The sequence below is a fragment of the Mastomys coucha genome, unplaced genomic scaffold, assembly GCF_008632895.1.
Source record: "Mastomys coucha isolate ucsf_1 unplaced genomic scaffold, UCSF_Mcou_1 pScaffold4, whole genome shotgun sequence".
Taxonomy (NCBI): Eukaryota; Metazoa; Chordata; class Mammalia; order Rodentia; family Muridae; genus Mastomys; species Mastomys coucha.
In genome coordinates, this window is record NW_022196910.1 from 17,209,819 (window position 1) to 17,231,474 (window position 21,656).

The 21,656-nt window shown below is 38.3% G+C and overlaps 1 protein-coding gene across 9 annotated transcripts in view; it reads right to left on the minus strand.

Moving 5' to 3' along the window:
• Window positions 1-21,656, minus strand: part of Scyl2 (SCY1 like pseudokinase 2) — a 52,592-nt gene that overhangs the window by 20,309 nt on the left and 10,627 nt on the right. For all 9 annotated transcript variants that reach the window (XM_031348992.1, XM_031348994.1, XM_031348993.1 and 6 more), the window contains 7 exons: window positions 21,055-21,258; window positions 11,928-12,085; window positions 8,903-9,047; window positions 4,552-4,701; window positions 3,254-3,475; window positions 2,275-2,391; window positions 984-1,109 (listed from right to left, as the gene is read on the minus strand). In XM_031348992.1, coding sequence (XP_031204852.1) covers window positions 984-1,109; window positions 2,275-2,391; window positions 3,254-3,475; window positions 4,552-4,701; window positions 8,903-9,047; window positions 11,928-12,085; window positions 21,055-21,231 — 1,095 coding nt within the window. In that variant the 5' untranslated portion in view covers window positions 21,232-21,258. The remainder of the gene's footprint in view (window positions 1-983; window positions 1,110-2,274; window positions 2,392-3,253; window positions 3,476-4,551; window positions 4,702-8,902; window positions 9,048-11,927; window positions 12,086-21,054; window positions 21,259-21,656) is intronic.

Consider the following 21,656-nt stretch of genomic DNA (forward strand, 5'->3'; position numbering starts at 1 on the left):
AAAAAATGAGAAATTTATAAAAACAAAGTGTGTTTCAGAACTTCAGTATTTACAATGGGAAGGTAAAGTGATCATAAAGTTCATGGCTGAAACTGAAATATTTTCTAGACCCTGTTGCTAGTTACATCAAGACAAACTGCACAGGCTCCCAATATCAGTAAACCAGGCTACATGCTCGCTCCGGCTTTCGCAAGTTCAACTTGTGTTCACTGACAGTGTTTCTTCTCCTAATCCTGTCATTCATGACTCCGACCATCTACCTGAGGCAGCAACCTGACGCTAACTGGTAACTCAGAAGCACCCATGCCTGTGTGTGCTGTGATGGCTGTGAATGGAATGACAGTATTTCTGCTTTCCAGCCATGACAGCAAAGGGTAACAGACAAGGGCTGTGCCTGCTGGAGCTTTACAAACAATTTTAGAGTCAGCAATTAATAGTCTTACAACTACTATCTTCTTTAGCATTCATTGTTTTTGTTTTTAAGATTGTCTCACTATGTAGTCTGGCTGGCCTAGAACTCAGACTCCACCTGCCCTACCCCACCAAATGCTGGGATTAAAGGCAAAGGCATATGCCACCAGACTCAGCCTCACCAACATTTTGAATTCTATTTGACATTCATTGTTTAGTAAGTTAGAGAAAAAGAATAGGGACACAGAGTATCCCTACTCTTTCAAAGTTTGTATCGTACTGACACATCCTTTAACTGCGAGTGAGCAGTGAGCTCCCCCAGGGCTGTTTACAGACACCACTGGTGACACATAATAACCAGCACAGGTAGCCTGAATGCAGGAAGCATCCTAAGATTTAAATCTTACCTATTTTGCACCATACCTAAGCTTTGGCTTCAGTTGGCAGCATGTTGCTGTCACTTATATACCTCAGGTAAAGCCGTCTTACTTCACTGGAAGAGTGGCTTATAGTAAATCCACCTAAATATTAAATTAAAAACTCCTGACTATGTAAAAATCTGATTAACGAACCTTGGGCAGCTTTGGTAAAACCTTTGGCAATCCTTTGAAGAACTGTGATTTCTGGAGATTATCTCTTTGGAATAAGGTATCAAAATATTGAAGTGTTACTGCACCAACATCATCAAAGAAGGGAATCTAAAATACAGAAAGAAGCCAATTATTCTAATATTCAGTTAAAGTTACTCATATCTAAAATTACCACCACAAAGTGAAAAGTATTCAAAAATATTCAGCAATATTATAAACATTACATTAAATAAAAATTATAATTAGAAAAATCCAAATGAAAACTTCATTTTTCAAGTTCAAATCACCAGTACCTGTGAATCAGTTGAGCAGTAACATTATTTATAAAATACAGAAAAATTAAAATAGTTTGAAAGTTGGAGCTGGAAAGATAGCCTAGCAGGGAAGAACATGTGTTGCTATTCTAGAGGACGTGAGTGAAATTCCCAGCATAACATACCTTTACACAGACACAAACATACATCATTAAAAACCAGTTAAGTAAAGTGTTTAAGAATAAAATACCTCTGAAAGACCCAACAAGCAGCTGAAAGAATCAGATGCAGATATTTGCACCCAACCAATGCACAGAAGCTGCTGACCCCTGTGGCTGAATTAGGGAAAGGCTGTAAGAAGCTGAGGAGGAGAGTAACCCTATAGGAGGACCAGCAGTCTCAATTAACCTGGACCCCTATGATCTCTCAGACACTGGACCACCAACCAGGCAGCACACAGTAGCTGATATGAGGCCTCCAACACATATACAGCAGAGGACTGCTGGGTCTGGGCTCAGTCAGAGAAGATACACCTAATGCTCAAGAGACTGGAGGCCCCAGGGAGTTTAGAGGTCTTGTGGGGTTGGGGTGGAAGGTGGGACATCCTCGTGGAGACAGGGGGTGGGGAGGAGGTATAGGATGGGGAACAGTCAAGAGGTGAACCGGGAGGGGAATAAAATCTGGAGTGTAAAAAAAAGATTAAAATTTAAAAACTTTAAAAAAAAGAATAAACTACTTTGAAACCATGCCAACTACTATATTTGCTAAGTTAAGGACGAAGCTTTGGCCTTGAGGAGATCCAGAGTGTCTCATCCCTGGTTGTGCTATCAGGGGCTCTGTGTATCGAAAGCTTAATTTTCTTCACAACTGTGTACATAAAATATTTAGCTAGTTAATGTTAAAAGCTAAATATTTAATATATTCAAGAACATAGCACCCAAGGGGAAAGTTATATATTATAAGAGTTGCAATTTTATTTTTTGTTCCATCATCTAATACAAAAATCCAGATGTACTCACTTTTGTCATTTGATCTGCATCGGGTCTTACAGTTGGAGTTACATTTAACAACAGTTTTACGTGTTCACGAACTTCCTCAGGTATACTTGTCAGTGAACTAGATCCTAAACGACTCAACTATTCAAAAGAGCAAAAACAGGTGTGAGTATATAACATTTAAAAGGTTAAGAACCCTTTCTACTCAGCATATCTATTGACTGCAAAAATACTAACTCTACTTTTTCAATATAACTAAAACTGTCTTTAATACTCCAAGTACTTCCATGTCTAAAGTAAGACGGGAAGTATTTTAGATACTCTAGTAAATGTCATGATAAAAGTTGTAGGAACTAATATAATCATTACTTTTAATGAATTGACTTTACACAAACTTTTTTTTTTTTCTTTTTAAGTTTTTCAAGACAGGGTTTCTCTGTATATCCCTGGCTGTCCTGGAACTCACTCTGTAGACCAGGCTGGCCTTGAACTCAGAAATCCGCCTGCTTCTGCCTCCCAAGTGCTGGGATTAAAGGCGTGTGCCACCACCACCCGGCGAAGTGCTCATTTCTATGAAGGACTTGTGCAGCTGTGATTGCCTGAAGGGCTGCACAGGACCAAGCTAGTCAGCTCTCCAGCATGGGAAAAGGACCCCCATCTGTCGCTAAGGAGCTGTGGAAGCTGCTGGCTACTAGGAAAGGATACTCTCTAGGGGTAAGCACACACTCCTGAGTACATGGACAGAGCAAAGCAAACCTAATGGTTATTAAAAACCAAACAGAACATGAGGTTGGGAGGGCACTTGGGAAAATTGGGGGTCTGGGGAGGGTGAGTCTGGGAGGAGTTAGTGGAAAAGGGAGTCAGTGTGATCAAAAGACATCGGATGTATACATAAAAATCTTTTAAAAATTAATAAAGATACTATATTTTTAGGAAGAATTTTTTGTCTATGTTTTAGACAAAAACCCAGGAGAGATCTAAACCTATGTAAATAGGCAAATACCTGATCCAGTTGTCTACTGAAACTCTTGTAAATGTCCTGCTTGTTGACTTCAAATATAGGCCTCCCTTGATTAAACACAGCGTACATAACAGCTCCTAACGAGTACATGTCACTGGCGGTCTCACAGCTCACGGACAGGATATACTCGGGAGCCAAGTATTCAGGATTCGGAAGACACAATGATGGTAAGTTTGGGTCCCACTCTTTGCAAGGAAACTTAGGCTATAAGAAGACAGAAAGGGGATGACAGGGTTAGATCTGCAGGTAACAACAAACCACCACAGGCCACAGACATCTTTAAATTTATACTGACCCTGCTAGGTGTGGTGGCACATACCCTTAGTTCCAGCACATGGGACAGAGAGGCAGGTAGGTCTCTCTGAGTTCAAGGCCAGCCTGTTCTACATAGTGATTTCCAGGACAGCCAGGGACCCTATTTCCAAAACTAAAAAAGACGATGACAACATTTTACAGAGCCAAGCAAGGGAAAATGCTACCATCACCTTTAACTCTAAAATTCACAAATCAGCAAATCTGGAAAAACGTGGAAGCAAACACCTGAGCTGTAATAAGTGTCCATCACAAAGGTTTTCCACATCATCTGGAACCAATCAATGCAAAGCACGGCTGGCCTAAGGCAGTGTTCTAAGTATGAATGGACAGGTATCCTGAGACACTAGGACAAGTGCTTGGGAACAGAAAAATGGAAACGAGATCCTAGCTGAGCACCACCGAAACTCACCGTTCCTATACGACACACCACACTGAGCTGTGGTAAGGAGTAAATGTGTAAATGCTTGGAAGAACTTGGAAGATAAAAGGAAGGGGTGGGGAGTAGAATGAGTTATATGCTCATGTGTGATCGTCAAAGAATACACCGGACCAATTTTTAAAATGAAGAAAATACTTTAATTAATGTCAGCATGTTACCACTGCTACCGCTGTGTGATCCCTGAGGAAGATTGACATTCTCACAGGCAGGACCAATGGTATTAAGGAATCACGATAGCAGTGTGTATATTTGGATTTCTAAAAAAGAAATTTCTATTTATCCCAGTTGCTCAGTTTTCTTGGGGCCTTTTTCTCAGACAGCTACAGAATTAATCACCTGACACCTACTCTCTGGCACATGGACAGCCGGATCTCCTAATAGTCAGATACACAATGCACCATCACTGAGCCTCATGCTTTACCACACCACATAACATTTTCTGGTCCACTATAAATACAATCATAGATTTCCATGATTTTAAAAGTCTAAACATTAGAACATTAAACAAATCAAAAACTGCTATTACCTCTTGTTCAGAAGGATTGCTCGATGACACACAAAAGTCAAAACCCATTATTTTCCAGGCTCCACTTTTATTCAAAATTATATTTTCAGGAGTAACATTTCCATGAACCATTTTTACACTGCTATGCAAAAATGACAATCCTTCAGAAACCTAGAAATGAAAAAAAAAAAAAAAAAAAAAACACAAATGACTCTTGTAAAAATGTCTTTTGTATGGAACACAGCACCTGTTGGGTCTCCTAGCTAAGAGTTTTCCCAAGTCAGCTAGCAATCAAATCCTGGGGAAATCCTGTCACAAAACTCAAGTACAGCTATAAAGAGGTTCCTTTTTATAATAACAGAAAGAAAATAAATCTCTGCTGTATAAATTAATTCATTTCCAGTTTGAAACTTGAGAATTCTCACTGAGTCGGATAAGATTTTTGTGTAGTTACACTTTATATTTAAAATTCAAGAGGTAACTTTGATATCAGAGCCAGAGATGACTGCGGGATTAGGGAAACAGAGCAAACGGATGTCGGTCGGCACCAGGAAGAGCTGGCAAGTGGCTGCTCTTCTGTCCCTGGCTTTCCTCTAACTCTCCTGGTCCCTCTTTCTAATCTACTTTCCTGGCTTCCTGGGCTCTGCTCTTCTTCAGTTCTTCCCATCATTACTCCTCCACCGTGGAGCAGGGGCTCTGCTCTGCCCAGACCTCCTTCCCAGACCACCTTCTCTTCCTTCACTCTCCTGTAAGCATCAGAATCCCAGAAGAATCTAAAATTGAGTTTCTACCCCAAATTTAGTTAATTCCTCCTATAATCTTTTCCATACTAATGATTACTTCATTTTTCTATTTACTAAAACCAAAAATCTTTGAATTATCCTGAGTTGTTTAATTTAGCCAATCAAGCCACCATGGAGGAACCTGCCTTTAACCCCATAACCTCTGGAAGCAGAGGCAGGTAGGTGGATCTCTACTGAGTTAAAGGACAGCTTGGACTATATAGCAAATTCCAGATGTACCAGGGTTACACAGTAAATCCCTGTCACTATATATGTGTGTGTGCACACGTGTATATGCTCATACACACAAAAATTTGCAAAGCATCTTACTTTCACTTTGAAATAGACATAGGACATGATCCAGGTTTACCCCCTTCCTACCTCTGGACCACCACTGTCTCTGGCCAGGGCTGTCCCAGGAGCCACACCTATCACATCTTTTGGCTTCTGCCCTTACCTTTCTTCTACAATCTGTCAATAAAGCTGCTTCAGTATTCTGTTAAAACATAACCCAGACTATTCATACTCCTATTCACACCTCCTTTCTCTCAGAGTAAATTCTGAAGAATTTCTTTGGCTTCCAGGAACCCATAAAGGTCATGTAAAGTTAGGATTTATAAATGTTCCCAGAAGTCAAAGGTAATTAAGTAAGATCCCACTCCCTGGAGTAGACTACCTTCCTATGAGCTACAGATCAAGAAGGCCTGAGTTGTTTGTAATATAAGTAATTACCACTATTGAATGCTCACCAGAACTACACTGTAGTGTAAGACTTTACTATAGAAGATAACACGGTTGGTCATAGAACATAGAGAAACCAAGCTAGTACTAAACTGGAAGCTTCCTACCTGCTGGCTAGCTCACAAGATGCTAGAGAAATAGTTGTCAGGGGGGTCTTAGCTGTGGAAAAAATTTATACTGGTGCAACAGTAAGTCTGTTACCAGGGTAACCAACCTCTTTCTGACTGAAATTAAGGCCCAGGCCATAGGAAGAAATTCGTATTTAATACTGTAAGTCTGGTTAAAAGCCTATAGCTGAGGGGGCTGTAGGCTCTGATAGAGAAAACAATGCTGCTGTTCTGTTAAACAGACATGACAGACCGGCCTTCCAAACCACTTCCATTATGTTACTGATTAATAAAGCTGTCTCCTTTGGTCTGAAGGTTCTTACAGTTGGCAGAGCTTGCCTGCAGAGATGCACAGCAGTGGGTCTACCTACACAATACTAGACCTGTCAACACTCATCACAGTGCGAGTGGGAACTCAGGAGGCTCCTATCCTCCCTGAGGATCTACAGGCAGTTTAACGATTCTCAGAGCAAGAGTGTCGTTTTCTTCACTGATATAGGCACTGGTAAGGTTCCCAGGCTCCTGTAAGCAAGCCTAATTAAACTTACTGGGTTACTAAAGAAACAAAGACATTAAAGCAGAAGAAAGACTAGTTAAAAAGATGAAGGGGTGGAGAGATGCCCTTTCTGTAACTTAAGGTACAAGGGACCTGATGGCCTCCTATAGCCTAGGTGTGGTGCACATATTTATGCAGGCAAAAACATATATGTTTAAAAAATAAGAGGAGGCATAGGAGGGGGTGGGGGAGCGGTGACAAGAAAGTAATGGAAGAACAGAATCAAAACACATTACACATAGGTGTGAAATGTCATGAGACCCACTGTTACATAGTTAACATATAATAGTAAACTATGTAAAATTGTACATTTTCAAAAATACTATTCCCAAATGTAACTTGAAAAAGTACAAAATTTTTCAACTCTAGAAGTTTCCTTAACTTCACAAGAAAACAAGCTACATACTTACTGTATATTTTTAGAAGAGTGACTTAGTTATATTTTTATACAGGGACCCTGTCCCATCTACTTTAGTTAAAATGCCAGTGTTGTATGTAGCGTATTAACTGTAAGGTGCACATCAGGACTATGTACACAGATATATATGGGCTATTTTTTGTATGCATGAGAGTCTATGTGGGGGTGGTTATGTGCATGCATGGGGGAGGGGTAGAGGAGGATGTCAGGGGATTGCTCTATCACTCACTCTCAGGGTCTCTCTGTGAGCCCAGAGCTAGCCTGGCAGACAGCACCCATCCACAGTCTCTGCAGCGCAGACTGGATTACAGTGCACACACGTGCAGTTCCTTAAGCGAGTGCAGAGAATTCAGACCCAGGTCCTTGTGCTCTGATCTAAGCCTCCTCTCCTGCTTCTGGTTTTTTGTTTTTATTTTAACTATCTTTTAATCTTTCAAACTATTTTGTAGTTTGGGAAAACAGTCCAGTTGCTTGCTACGAAACAACAGCAATCAAATCAATGAGTCAGAAAGAAAAACCTAGAAATAGTCTCTACAAATAAATGGTCAAATGATTTTTTTTTTTATAGTGGCACTAAAAGCATTCAATGGGGGTAGGGGTGTCCAACTTCTTAATAAATGATACTGGGAAAACAAAATATCTATGAAAGAATGAAGTTGGACCTTTATGACAGTTACAAAAATTAACTCAAGCTAGAGATGTAGCTCAATGGCAGAGCATGTACTGAACATGTAAAAGGCCCTACACAAGGAACAGTAAAACCAATCAACCACCTGGAAATGGATGAGAAACTAAAGACAACAATGGGGAGCTTCCTGCCGCTGGTTCTCACAGCACGGATGTAACCAGCAGCACGGATGTAACCAGCAGCACGGATGTAACCAGCAGCGCGGGTAAGAAGCTCAAGGCTGACATGACGTCAGCAAGCTCAGCACATGCTGCTCAAGAGGAAAAGCATCTGCTGCCAAACCCAGGCCTCAGCTCCATCCCTGGACACACACAATAGGAGAACCCACTCCCACAAGCTGTCCTCTGACCTTCACACACACACACACACACACACACACACACTTGATGAACAATAATGATAAAATTTTAAATTGCTTTTAGATTTCTAGTAACTAATATAATCTTTATTTCAAAAGAACTCAGAATTTACTAATGAACCTAATCCACGGTGCTAGTAAGCAGAAAAAGAAAAATCTTAAAAATAGGCATGTATGAAAAGACCAACAATACCTCTCAATATAGTCTAAATTTCCTTAAAGCTATTTTGTTGTTATTAAATACTTTATTTTTATTATTAAGGTTTTGTTTATGAACTGTAACAAAAAAATTTATGAAACAAATTTACATGATATAAAAGAATTAAAAGGAACTTACCCAAAACCAACAAGTGATCCCCTCAAAGGTTACCAATGTTATCAGTTTCATATATTGAAAATAACTTAGCAAGGCATTGTGGTTCAAGGCTAGCCTGGCTTATATAGCAAGTACAAGACCAGCCAGAGCAATATGGTAAGACCTGGTTTGTATGTTTGGCTAGTTTTTTTTTTTTTTCTTTTGAGGGGGTGGGGGGACACATATAAAAAATAACTTAAGCCTAATATAAAAACAACAAAAATTCTAAGACATGAAAATAATTTCCAAATTATTGTCAAGGGCCAAAGGTTTACATAATATAGTCTGCATGGCAGATCAATTTGAAATAGATACAAATTGCTTTAAAGAGAAAAAAACTTGTCCCATATTAAATAAAACTACATACCTGAAGTAAACCATACTTCGTTTCTACATCATAAAGTTTATAATCCTTGATGTCTGGAGATATTGAAGAGGGTAGATTTTCCCAGTTACCAAGAACATTGGCTAAACTGGCAAAAACTGGTTCTGTACAAAATGCCAAGCAATCCCTGTTTCAAAAGAGAAAAAGAGTTACTATCACTTTTACACATTATAAAAATTAAATACATATAAAATAACAGATACCCTATCAAAGAGTTAAATTGGTTAAGAAACTACTTCATGCCGGTGGTGGCCTTTAATCCCAGCACTTGGGAGGCAGAGGCAGGTGGATTTCTGAGTTTGAGGCCAGCAAGAGAGTTTAGGGTTAATAACCCCAGCATGACTACAGCACCCGGAAACCAATAAAGACACTATTTACAAACAAATCACATGGGATAAATTATTCAATCTTTTAACTAAGTACTGTGACAACTGTGATACATTTTATTTTAAATTTTAAAAGTCAGAAAATATTTCAATTTTGCTTTTTAAATGATTGCTTGAAAGCCAAAGAACTGACTCAAAACTGTTTCATTAAACCCATCCTACACTTACCTGTAAGGCTGTAATTTTCAAAATATGCTCCAAGAAACCTACAGCTTTCTCACATCCCACAGAAGCAAGTCAGGGGAAGACAGGCCCCCATTCTTTCATCAATCAAAACAGCTTTATCTATTTTGTACATCATTTTGAAAGGATTCAACAGTTTTTAAGTTTCAATTACTGGGTTTTTTTGACTTAAAAGATTTTAATGCTCACTGAATGTTACCATGGATACTGACAGCCTGTGCCCATGACATAATGATCACCTCAAGCTTTGAAGACAGATAAGATCTGGCCCCAAGGCCTGGCTTTTCTATTTATTGTCTTGGCGATGCCACATACCATCTCTATGAGCCTCTCTGTCATTTGTAAGAGATGCACTCTGGAGGGCTATGGTAAGAACCAAGAGCCTTAATCATGCAAAGTGCAAGACAGGGTACCAACTTCTGCAGAGCACACTCAATGAACTTAGCGCTGCTGTCATAATTACCAAGCATTCCAGGCCCAGCCAGGCTTTGGCTTTGGGCTTAGCAATGAAAACCTACAAAGTGCAAAGGACAAGCCAGGCTCCAGCTCCAAGATATCAGTTATTTAACAGTGGCTCTGCACTCTGATTTAAGGTGTCTGTAATATGTTGCTTAGCTTTCTTCCTGCCCTGAACTTATTTTTCAAATGAAAAGAAATGTGGAATCTAAATCGATCATCTCAATCCTAACAATATATTGAAAACTGGAAGTTATTGCTTCTAGTCCTTAAAGTGTCCCTCCTCCTATGATGAATGTTTACTACAATTTTCATAAGCTTTACAACTACATGTCAAGAAGTAACCTATGAGTTGTGTCTCTTCCTGAGGGCAAATAAATTCCTATTTTCAAGTCTCAACAGGTAGAGCTTGTCCTGCAAGTCTATTGCCCTGGGTTCAATTCTCAGAACCCACATAATGGTGGAAGGAGAGAACTGATTCCACAAAATTGTCCTCTGACCTCTACACACACCTGACATGTATGCCCACACATATACATTATACACACCCAATTTAATAAATAGAAAGAAAAATGTTTAATTTCCTAACTCTATTATGTTTAAATCACTGTATAAAAAGCTATATGATAAAGGAAAGTCCGCTAAACTTCTTACCCCAGGAAACTTTAAACATATTATGAGACATAAGATAAATAGATCACATTTGATCTAAATAGACATAAAACAACAGAAACATTTTTATAATAAGAGGTCTCAGCATACTTCTTGGTAGCACAATATAATATGACTGAGAGAGAGCAGGCATGTGTGAAATAGCACACAGGCTCAGAAACCAAGCTGCCAACTCCCAGGTTTGCCATTCAAGCCAGAGTTTAAATGTTGCCCCGCACCCCCATCCTCTGTCCTCAGCAGTTCGGAGGCTTGAGGAGGTAAGGAATGTGAGGGATTGGCACAACTTTGCACACAGTAAATGTATGTGCCTTTGTTTGGGAATCATAAGGCAGAGAGACTTACTGAGGATTTCCAACAAGGAACTTTCAGAAACCTAATATGTAAAACAAACAAAAGCAAAACTGTCCCAGCTGAAGGGAGATGGGAAGGTTGGAGTCCCCTACTTGCCGGTTCCTGCCTTAACCTTAACATCCTGAAGGCCACAGAACACAATTGGCCGACAACTTAAAACCTTCTAAGTTAAGACAGGGGGATGGTGGGCTAAGGAGGATGGAAGAAATAAGGCTGAAAAACCGATTATGAATAATATAGAAAAAAATTTACAAAGGTAGGATATCTAAAGGATTGGTCCAGTCAAGATACATAAACTTTATTTTCTGATTATCTCAGCAACATTTCCTAAGCTTATCGTTCAGTAAAATCGATGATGAAACAATGAGACTACAGACTGACAGACTGGACATAAAAGGTTTAATGTCTAGAACAGTACTTGGTGCACATACAACAGCGATCCCAGGATCATTAATGAAAAGTAGATCAGAAATACTAGCCAAATAACAAGAACATCCTCTTTCAAGCAGTGACTGTGTTCCAGTTCCCTCAGATCTGCTATGACTACTATAAACAAATATGGACTCGTGGCAAATTGTGCAAAGTACTAATATTCCATTCGACACAAACAGAGGTTCTCTACCAGAGGCTCACTGACTGCTCCTGAAGAGGACCCAGGTTCTGTTCCAAGCACCACTCAGTGGCACACAATTGCCACTAACTCCATTTCCAGGAGTGACATCATCTTCTGGCCTCTGAGGGCTACACACACAGTGCACATAATCTCACAAGCAGACACACATGCACATAAAAATAAACAGACGCATGCATGATAATATAAATTTTAGGGTAACAAATGATCCATCTGATCTCAACACTTACTTTTCAAGAAATTTTGCTGCTAGTATTTGAAATAGACCAAATAGTTACTTTTAACTTCTTATTCAGGACATTTCCTGTATGAATTTTCAAACATTTACCTTGACTCTTCTAAAGGATGCTGGACAGTAAGAAGTCGAGGGTGTCGTAGACGGGTTAGCTGTTGGACTCCTCGTTTTAAAGAATCGAGAATTTGATCCTTTTCAAATTTTTGATATTTGTCAATCAGCTTTTTATCAAAGACAAAAACAGCCACTTCCTAATTTAAAAAAAAAAAATACAGTTAATTTTATCAGGAAATACATAAAAGCAGTAAAATTATATCTGAGTGCCATAAGTCTATAAACAAATAACTAAAACTAACATTATAGAAGTGTTAGCAATATTGCAATAGTATAACAATGAAAAGGCTGAGTAAATAAAGACAAGTAAATCCAAATATATTTAGAAACATCAGACCCCTGTCCTCACTTCTCATAAGGAGACCATAGGGAATCCCCATCTGGCAATTATCAGAAATACACACAAACAATGTGCCACTCATTCCTCTATGTAGTGCTCTTAACTCAAATAAAACATTTGAATAAATGCTTAAACCTTCAGAATGTTATTCATAATGACAGACTATGTAGGTTAAGGGTGCCTGTATGTGAAGGCTGGAAGACCTATAGGTCTGTACCCTCAAACCCAGCCCAGCAACAAAATTTAAGGGGAAAAAAAAAACTTTACAAAGACAGGTTCTCTGTCAGAGATGATTATTTACACAAAACCTATTATGTAAGGAGCTTTAAACTGTGAGTACTCGCCGTTCTCTGTCCTCTGTAGGCAGTCACTGTATGGCTACTGTGCTCCTCCTTCCCTGTCCCTGTATTACACTCTTGCCACTTGTTCTTCCATGGACTGTGAACTCAAATCCTGGCTTTTGTTATTTTCAAACCACAGCATTATAAAAGGCAGAATACAACAAACCCTATAGCTAAAGTTGCAGGGCATTAGTCTACCAAAGACTAATGTTTTCTCAAGTCAGCTTATTACTTACAGAACAGAACACTTGCCAATTATGGGCCAAGCACTGGGCTAAGTCCCTTTTAGGGATCACTCAATTCTTCCCAGGAATCTCATCAGACATTAATTTACAGCCATCTCATTAAAAAGGGTCACTGGAGAATGAATGTTGTAAAAGGCTCCAAACCAAGTATGGTGAAGACTCAAGACTCAGGGCACCTAGCCTTTAATTCTAGAGCAAATACACCAATCTGTCAGCTAAGAAATAATACAGACCAAATAAGGAGAATTCATGCGATAATACCTTTGGGGTAGAGGTCAAGGAAGCTAAGTGGCAACTTTAAATTTCATATATAGTTTGCATAACCTTATACAAAAATTGCTTAGGACCAGGTTGCTCCTGATACAGACACAGAATTTTACAAATGCATAAGCTCTCTTGGGGATAGAATGATAGAAATCCATTGCATTCCACATACACTTTACACATGCCTGAAGATGTTTTTTAAAAAGTCCTGAGGCACTTGTATTTTGAATGCAAATGGCTACATGAAATCAGGTATAGGTATGACAACATTCCACGTTGTCACTCAAATGGTTGGAATTGGAGATTTTAGAGTAGGGATGCTTAGACTCTATCTACACAGTCTTCCTCTTTTGACCATTAGGAAATACAGCATAACTAGAAGGCAAAGTCTATATGGTACTAATTAAATCTGGACACAGATGACCTCAACATCCAGGTCCCTACCTCACTGTTCACTTGCATTCACATGAAAGATTTTATTTTAGTAAGTGCTCTTCTCTAACACCTTTTATAAATGCATCTAATTTAAATGTGTTTTTCACAGTGTTGTTTTAGAGCAGATCACATGAAATGGCTCTGGCGCTCTTGCCATTTCCCTGCTCTTAAAGAGGAACACTCCAGTTCATGAAGAAAAAAAACACAATTCTATCAGGAGATCCTAAATTTACTGCCCTAGGTCAAAAACAAGATTCTGCCTCCATAGATCACAACAGGTTATCAACTATCTTTAGAACTTTTCTGCCTCAATCAGTTACTTATAATTAATCAATATCAACAAAACTGTGTTGTTAACCATTTCATGCCTCCTGGGGAGGTACTTCAAAACTTTCCATAAGATTAGATCAACATGATTTCCAGTTTGTATTTTTACTATTTTTCTATCAGATTAAGCAGCTTGTAATCTGAAGAGCTGATACTAAACTTCTCTTAAATTAAAACCTGTAATGTTCAAAGGTTTTCAGAGTTCTGATATTAGAGGCTCTCAAGCAGTAAAGTCTACAAATACTCCAAAACCCAAAAATCTCTAAAATCTGAAATACTTCTAGTTGAAAGGACATCAAATGGGGGAGGTTAGTTAGCACTAGCCACACTTTCACTTCCATAAAAATCCCTTTGCACGTTACCTTGTGGTTATTACAGGATTTTTATAACATAAATAATGTTGTAGACTCTAGCAATGGCTTAGACCTAAAAGATTCTCAAATGTTTACTGTCTACTGATTATCAATAAAGACAAGCAATTAATAAAATTTTTATTATCATTTTGAACTAAAATTTTCATCTTATCAGGATACAAAATTGTGAGTGTACAGGAAAACTCAAGCAGTATTGATTCACTAGAGACTTGGAGTGTGGCAGCACACAGCTGCACTCATCAGCCTCAAGGAAGATTACCACAAGGTCGAGGGGAGCTAGGCCTAAACAACTAAACCCTGTTTTAAAAATGCAAAACCTAAAAAGCAAAACAGAAAGCTTGGGCACAGGTATCTATGTGACACATTCACATGTGGACAAACACCCATATGCATAAAAGTAAATAAATCTTTAAAAATTCAGAAGTAATATTCCATCGTTTATTCACTGCATACATTAAGAGTACAGTTCCCCTGTGACTAGATAGATCACAGGCCCTAGGATAGAACCCAATGCTATTATTCTGCTTAATGGACATGTGCTTAATGACGTATTGCTTACCTATAGATCAGAGCATCTCAACCACCATCAGAAAAGCTTGTCTTTGCAGTAGATGGCATACAACAGAGACCTCAATTGGTCAGCATATAGTGCAGAGCTATAGTGGAGAGCTCAGCGTAAATTAGGCAAACAGCACACCCTCCCTCCCAAGGCTCAAGGATCTCGGAAGAAAAGGAGGTGGGAAGATTCTAAGGCCCAGAGATGGCTGACAACACAAGGAAAGTGTTTCCCAAACACAACAGGGCAGCTGCACACATGAATTCACAGCAACTGTGACAGCATGCATAAGACCTATCAAGCTCCAGCCAGACAAAATCATAGCATAGAGAGGGGAAGGTAGACATGAAACATAAAACCCCACCACTAGTTGAGTAACAACTGGCATTTGATAGCCACTAGGTAAGAGAGAATCAATTTTCTTTAATAGTATGACTCCTCGTAGGTCAGCCACATGCCAAAACTATCAGGGCAACACAAAGTGGACAGGATGACGAACCCAAAGAAGAGATCTCAAAGCTGAGTGGAATAAATGAAGAGAATGGTTAAGGGAGGAGGGAAGGAAGGAGGGAGGGAAGGGAGGGGAGGGGAGAGGAAGGGGGAATGTGTTCAAACATTCTATAAAATTCTTGAAGAACTAATAAAAAGCCAGGTGCACACCTTTAATCCCAGCACTTGGAAGGCAGAGGCAGGCAGATTTCTGAGTTCAAGGCCAGCCGGGTCTACAGAGTGAGTTCCAGGACAGCCAGAGCTACACAGAGAAACCCTATCTGGAATCCCCCCCCCCAAAAAAAAGAATAAAAAAAATATTTAAAAAAAAAATACTGTTTTCTTACTAGCTTAACTTTAAATAAATAAATAAATAAATAAATAAATAAATAAGACTATAAAATTATTAAAGTAAATGCCCAGGTGTATATAGTAACACAACTATAATACTAGTAACCCAGAGGCTGAGGTAGAAGGACCTGTTTATAATTTGTAAAAGTACTTGCTTACAGTAAAGCTGAACTCTACTGAAAACAATAGTTCAAGAAATAAAACCTGAATTATACAATGAAGGATCTGTGAGTCTTGAGAGCAGTCTGGACACACAGGAAGCTACAGACCAGGACAGGCTATAGCAGTCTCACAGTCAAAAAGGACTGGAGAGACGGCTAAAGGCATTTGCCATGCAAGTCTGGAACCTGAGCTTGATTCCTGGATCCCATGGTACAGAGAGACCAACTCCCAAAAGGTGCCCTCTGACCTCCATACTATCATGGTACACACACGCACACACACACACACATACACTCTTACATTCTTTCTCTCTAGACAAACAAAACAGCTAGGGCTCAGTGGTACAGCACTTGCCTGGCATGCAACTGCAAACCACCCTTGGGTTCAAGCCCTATTTTGAAAAAAAAAAAAGGTAAAGAGATTGCTTTGCTTTTTAAAACAAAAATAGAATATACTCATAAAATTTACTAACCTATAATCATTTTCTTTTGTGATCATTTTTTTCTATAGGTAACTTATTAACATATTACATTTTATAGAACAGTTTCATTTTAAAACTTTTAATTATATTTAGTCATTATAATGGAATTATGCTTTTGTCTACATAGTATAAACAAGCCTCACCCACAAATATTGACACTACACACACACACACACACACACACACACACATATATACACACACACACACAAAACACACAAACACACACATAAAACACACATATATAAAACACATGAATACTCTGCAGTAATGAAAGTACATTTCTAAGCCTAGACTCAGCAAAGTGAATAAAAATGTGGATGAAGAAATGTTTACTATGTGCCGACTTTTTAAAGTCAGCCAGTCTAATCTAGGTGAGATGGAAAGAAGCTTAGGGTAATCCTCAACTATATTCCAAGTTACAGGATAACACCACTACATGAGACTCTACCTCAGATAGATGGATGAACAGACAGACAGAAGAGACAGTCAGACGATAAGCAAGCTCAGAGTACTCTTTAGTCACACAGGGAGTTACAAGCTAGTGGCACTACATGAGACTCTATCCTGGGGGAGGGAGATGGGGAGGGAATAAATGGATGGATAGACAGATAATGGATGGAAGGATGGACAGACAGACAAAAAGTTTAGACAGACATAGACATATCTGTGTTATCCCTTAAAAAAGACAAGAGCTATAAAGCTGTTTAACTCAAAAGTTCTAGGGCTATCCTGAAGCACTGTAGGGGTGAGGAGCAACAGATATAACTTCAAAGTCAAATTAATGCACAATTGGAAAAACATCCTAAAGAGAGCTGAAAACTTTTCAAACTGTATAATCATTCTTCTACTTAAAAGTATGTAGAGGTGGGATGAGAAAGATGTCTCAGTGGGTAAAGGCATTTGCTGCCAAGTCCAATGACCTAAGAGCCACAGGGTGGAGAGAACCAATTCCTACAAGCTGTCCTCTGACTTACACCCGTGTGTACATACATACATGTGTGTGAGCACACACACACACTGATACAATTTTTAAAATGTTAACAGAAGTTAGGTATATAAATAAAACAAAAACTGTATCATATTTTAATTACTTAAAATAGCAGCCTTGAAAGTTAAAATCGCCCTAACATATAAAGCAACAGTATACCAATTTTTAAAGTGTGTGTGTATATGGTGTTAAATTTTCTTATTTATACAATATATACAACATTTGACTTCAAAAATTCTAATTCTTAATTATCTGGCTTTTTTAAGTGCAATTCAAAGATCAGAAAAGTCAATTAAAAAATTGTTTCAGAAAACCTCTCAAATATTTTTAGAGTACCTAATATTTTTGAAAAGAATACCTATGTTCAACTAACCTTTTAAACCTGAGCCTCAAACTCTAGAGAAAGACTCAGTTACAGAACTATGCAGAGACTCAATGAGATGAAGTCTATGCTTGTAATTACATAGCACTCTAAAAGCTTACGAGGTAAGAAGGAATTGTCTCACTGCAATTTCAAAACTTACACATATCCTCTACCCAAATACACGACCTAACAACTGTGGCAAGGTTGGCAGGAAGGCAGAGAAACTAAGAGCTGATGAAAGTCTGCATGGATCCAGCTATTGATAAAGCTGGTGCAGAACAAACAGACCAGCAGAGGATTCCACAGTAATGTGTCATGTGCATCCAGGAGCATTCCTAGCAGTTCTTAGGTAAAGAAAAACTGTCAAGCCCTATACCACAGCAAACACCAATAATCCCAGCACTAGGAAGGCTGAGGGAAAAGTACTATGAGTTGAAGACTGTGAGGTTGCAGGCACCAAAGGAAAATAATTCAAAACTGTATTTCTGTTTTGGCATTTTTTTTGTTTTGTTGGTCTTCTGCTCCTTTTGTTTTTTTATGATTTTTGTGTCTTGTGGCTTATTTGGGTTTTTTCTTAAGACAGAGAACATAAGTTGGGTGGGTAGAGAGGATCTGAAAGGAGTTGGGGGAAGAGAAAAATACAGTCAAAATATATTTTATGAAAAAAAGTTAAGAACAAAAGCAAACAAAAGCCAAGCGTGGTGGCTCACGCCTTTAATCCGAGCATTTGGGAGGCAGAGGCAGGCGGATTTCTGAGTTCGAGGCCAGCTTGGTCTACAGAGTGAGTTCCAGGACAGCCAGGGCTACACAGAGAAACCCTGTTTCAAAAAAAACAAACAAAAAAAACCAACCAAACAAACAAATAAAAAAGCAAACAAAAACTCTGTCCACCAAAAACACTGGTTTATCCAGATACATTCTAACCCCAAAGCAATACACTTAAGGAAAGAAAGGAATCGACTAGACCTCCTGGGAGAAGTCAGCTCATTTAGCTAACAGTTGAGAACAGGGCTGCGGCTCTAGCATTTGTGCCGTATTCTCCTGTTCTATGAACAGCAATGTAAGCACCAACCTTATCGTGGTATTTTAACATATTCACCACTGATGAATATTAACACCTGCGCCCAAAACTCTCTGGTTAGGCATAAAGACAATAGTTTACTTCCATGTCCTTAATAATAATACTTAATTCTGTAAGTTCGGTGTGGATTTTCATCTTTTTCATAATCACTGTGGAACAATGTGTTAGTCGTCAAGTACCTGACAGTAGACACCCAAAATTATAGTGCCTAACAATAGCAAAATTGTTTTCGTTTATTAAGGACACACTATGATAGTTCTACAATGATAAAATCAACAATATTTCTTACAATATATCTTAGTCATTCTGCAATATATTGCTGAAAATGAGCACAGAAGCAATCTGTCCTAATTCTGTGGTGGAGCATCCATTTACAACGTCATTAATGATTCTCAATCAGTTTGTAACCACTCATTTTTTAGACAGATCTGATGAGCTGAAAGAGAAAACAAGCTTCAATCTGACAATTTAAATCAACCATCATTTAAAATTAAGGGTCAACTTTGGATCTCAGTAGATTTCCAAACAAAAGGCAAGAAAAACAAGAAAATCTTGTTTTTTGTTTAAACCTGGGTATTTCTAACCTTAACAATTCTAACACAAATGGCTGGGCTGGTGAGATGGCTCAGCAGGTAAGAGCACTGACTCTTCTTCCAGAGGTCCTGAGTTCAAATCCCAGCAACCACATGGTGGCTCACAACCACCCATAATGAGATCTGATGCCCTCTTCTGGTGCATCTGAAGACAGCTACAGTGTACTTATTTATCTTTAAAAAAATAAGAAACGGCTAATAAAATTTAACAATAATTGAGCTAGTGAGATATGGGGAAAGACACTTGCCAACAAGCCTGACAAGCTGACTTCTAGGCACAGGACCCACAAGCTAGAAAAGAGGCATCAGGTACAAGTTGTCCTCAACACAGGGAGGCACAGGCAAATGTAATGTGATGGAATAATGTAAAAAACAAAAAGTATCCATATTTTTTTAAAATGTAACAGGAGCTGGAGAGATAGCTTAGTGGCTAACAGCACAGATGCTCTTCCAGAAGCCCTGCATTCAGTTCCAGCACCCATGCAAGGTGACACATAAGCACCTGTAACTCCAGCTCCAGTGGATCTGCTGCCTCTGACCTTTAAAGGAAGGTCCATGCATTCATTCACGAGCACAACCCTCACCCACAAATACACATAATCTATTAACTAAGTAATCATCCTTTACATTTCTAAAAACTACCCCCTAGTCTCTTAGGCCGATTTTGTTTAATATCAAAACTTATTCAAACTACTCCACTAAAAAAAGCAAATCTGAAAACAATTTAAAACAAAAGTAATACATGCAAACATACTACTTACTAGATTTTCATAATCATATCGGGTATAACAATAAAGCAAAATAAATATGAATAATATGAATAAACAAAATAAATGAAAATTAGAGAAATTTATTTTCTATAATTCTATAGAATAAAAGAGGAAATAACAAAGCAATGGACTGAGGTATAACTCAGTGGTCAAGTACTTAGCTAGCACATGTGAAACCCATGTTCAGTTCTCTAGTACTATTATATAACAACAAAAGTACCAATACAGCATACTTAATGCTGGTAAAATTTAATAGAATATTTGGGCAGTAAAGTATTGGCAAATATTAAAATTTAGACTGAATTTTTTTACCCTAAAACATATACTTTACTGAATATTATCATCTAATATGCTAACATGAGATTTTTATTTATTAATCAAGAAGAAAACTGCAAGATGATAAGGTATATCAAAATAATGAATCTGCAACTATGAGATAACAACAGATATTTAAAAGCATTTGCTTTGATTTCATATAACAAAATGAGACTCAAAGAGTCCATTTAAGATTTCATTAAGATTCCTGTGCCTGCCAGGAGGAGGACACAAGTGGAGAGAAAAGCCTAGACAATCATCCAGTACCAAGTTCAGTGAGAAACCCTGTCTCAAAAGATAACATGGAGAATGGTTGAGAAAGGCATCCCAGTGTTAACCTCCAGCCTACACACACACACACACACACAAACACACACACACACACACACACACACACACACACACACGCTTAGGCATACCAAAACCACACGCATAACGAATTTATTCATTCAAAATACTGACACTCATTCTTATAATCCCCATATGTTCAAGTTCAAGGGCAATGCCTGAACTAACTGCTCCAGTTGAAATCCATTCAAAAACCTTTTGGCATTTCTTAATACGAAAAATGAATTCACTCTGTGATCTTTCATATATGTACTCTTTCAAATTACATTCGTAACTAACCTGTTTTGTTGACTTCTTTGTGCCATTAAAAATCTTCCATGCCAACCCATTGCCACCACTGGCAATGTGTCGACCAACATCAAACTCTCTAGTGACAGGATTTCCCATAACAGCACTGGTGACATCAGCCGTTACTTTTGTAACAGTACTCTTCAGTTTATTAAGCATCGACTCCATGGCTGCAGACCTTGGTGTTCAAATCACCTAGAAACACAAAAGGGGATGGAAAAACTCAATTTTTACTTGTCCTAGGCATATATGCATAGTAAGTTCCAAAAATGTGTCCCCTCCAAAATAGCAATACGATACCATTTAAAGTTGTTAAGTTGATTTTTGACATCAGAGAATGTAACCATAAGTATAAATTTTAGTCTAGAACACTCTTCACAATAAAAACAAAATAAAAAGCCTAGAGGACCCAATGTCTTATTCAATAATAACTTATACTATACATATATATGTATATATAATGTGTGTGTATATATATATATATATATATATGGTGTGTGTGTATATATATATTGTGTATATGTAAATACAAAACATATCAACCCTAAAATGATCTGCAAACATTTTCTTTTCTTTCTTTCTTTCTTTCTTTC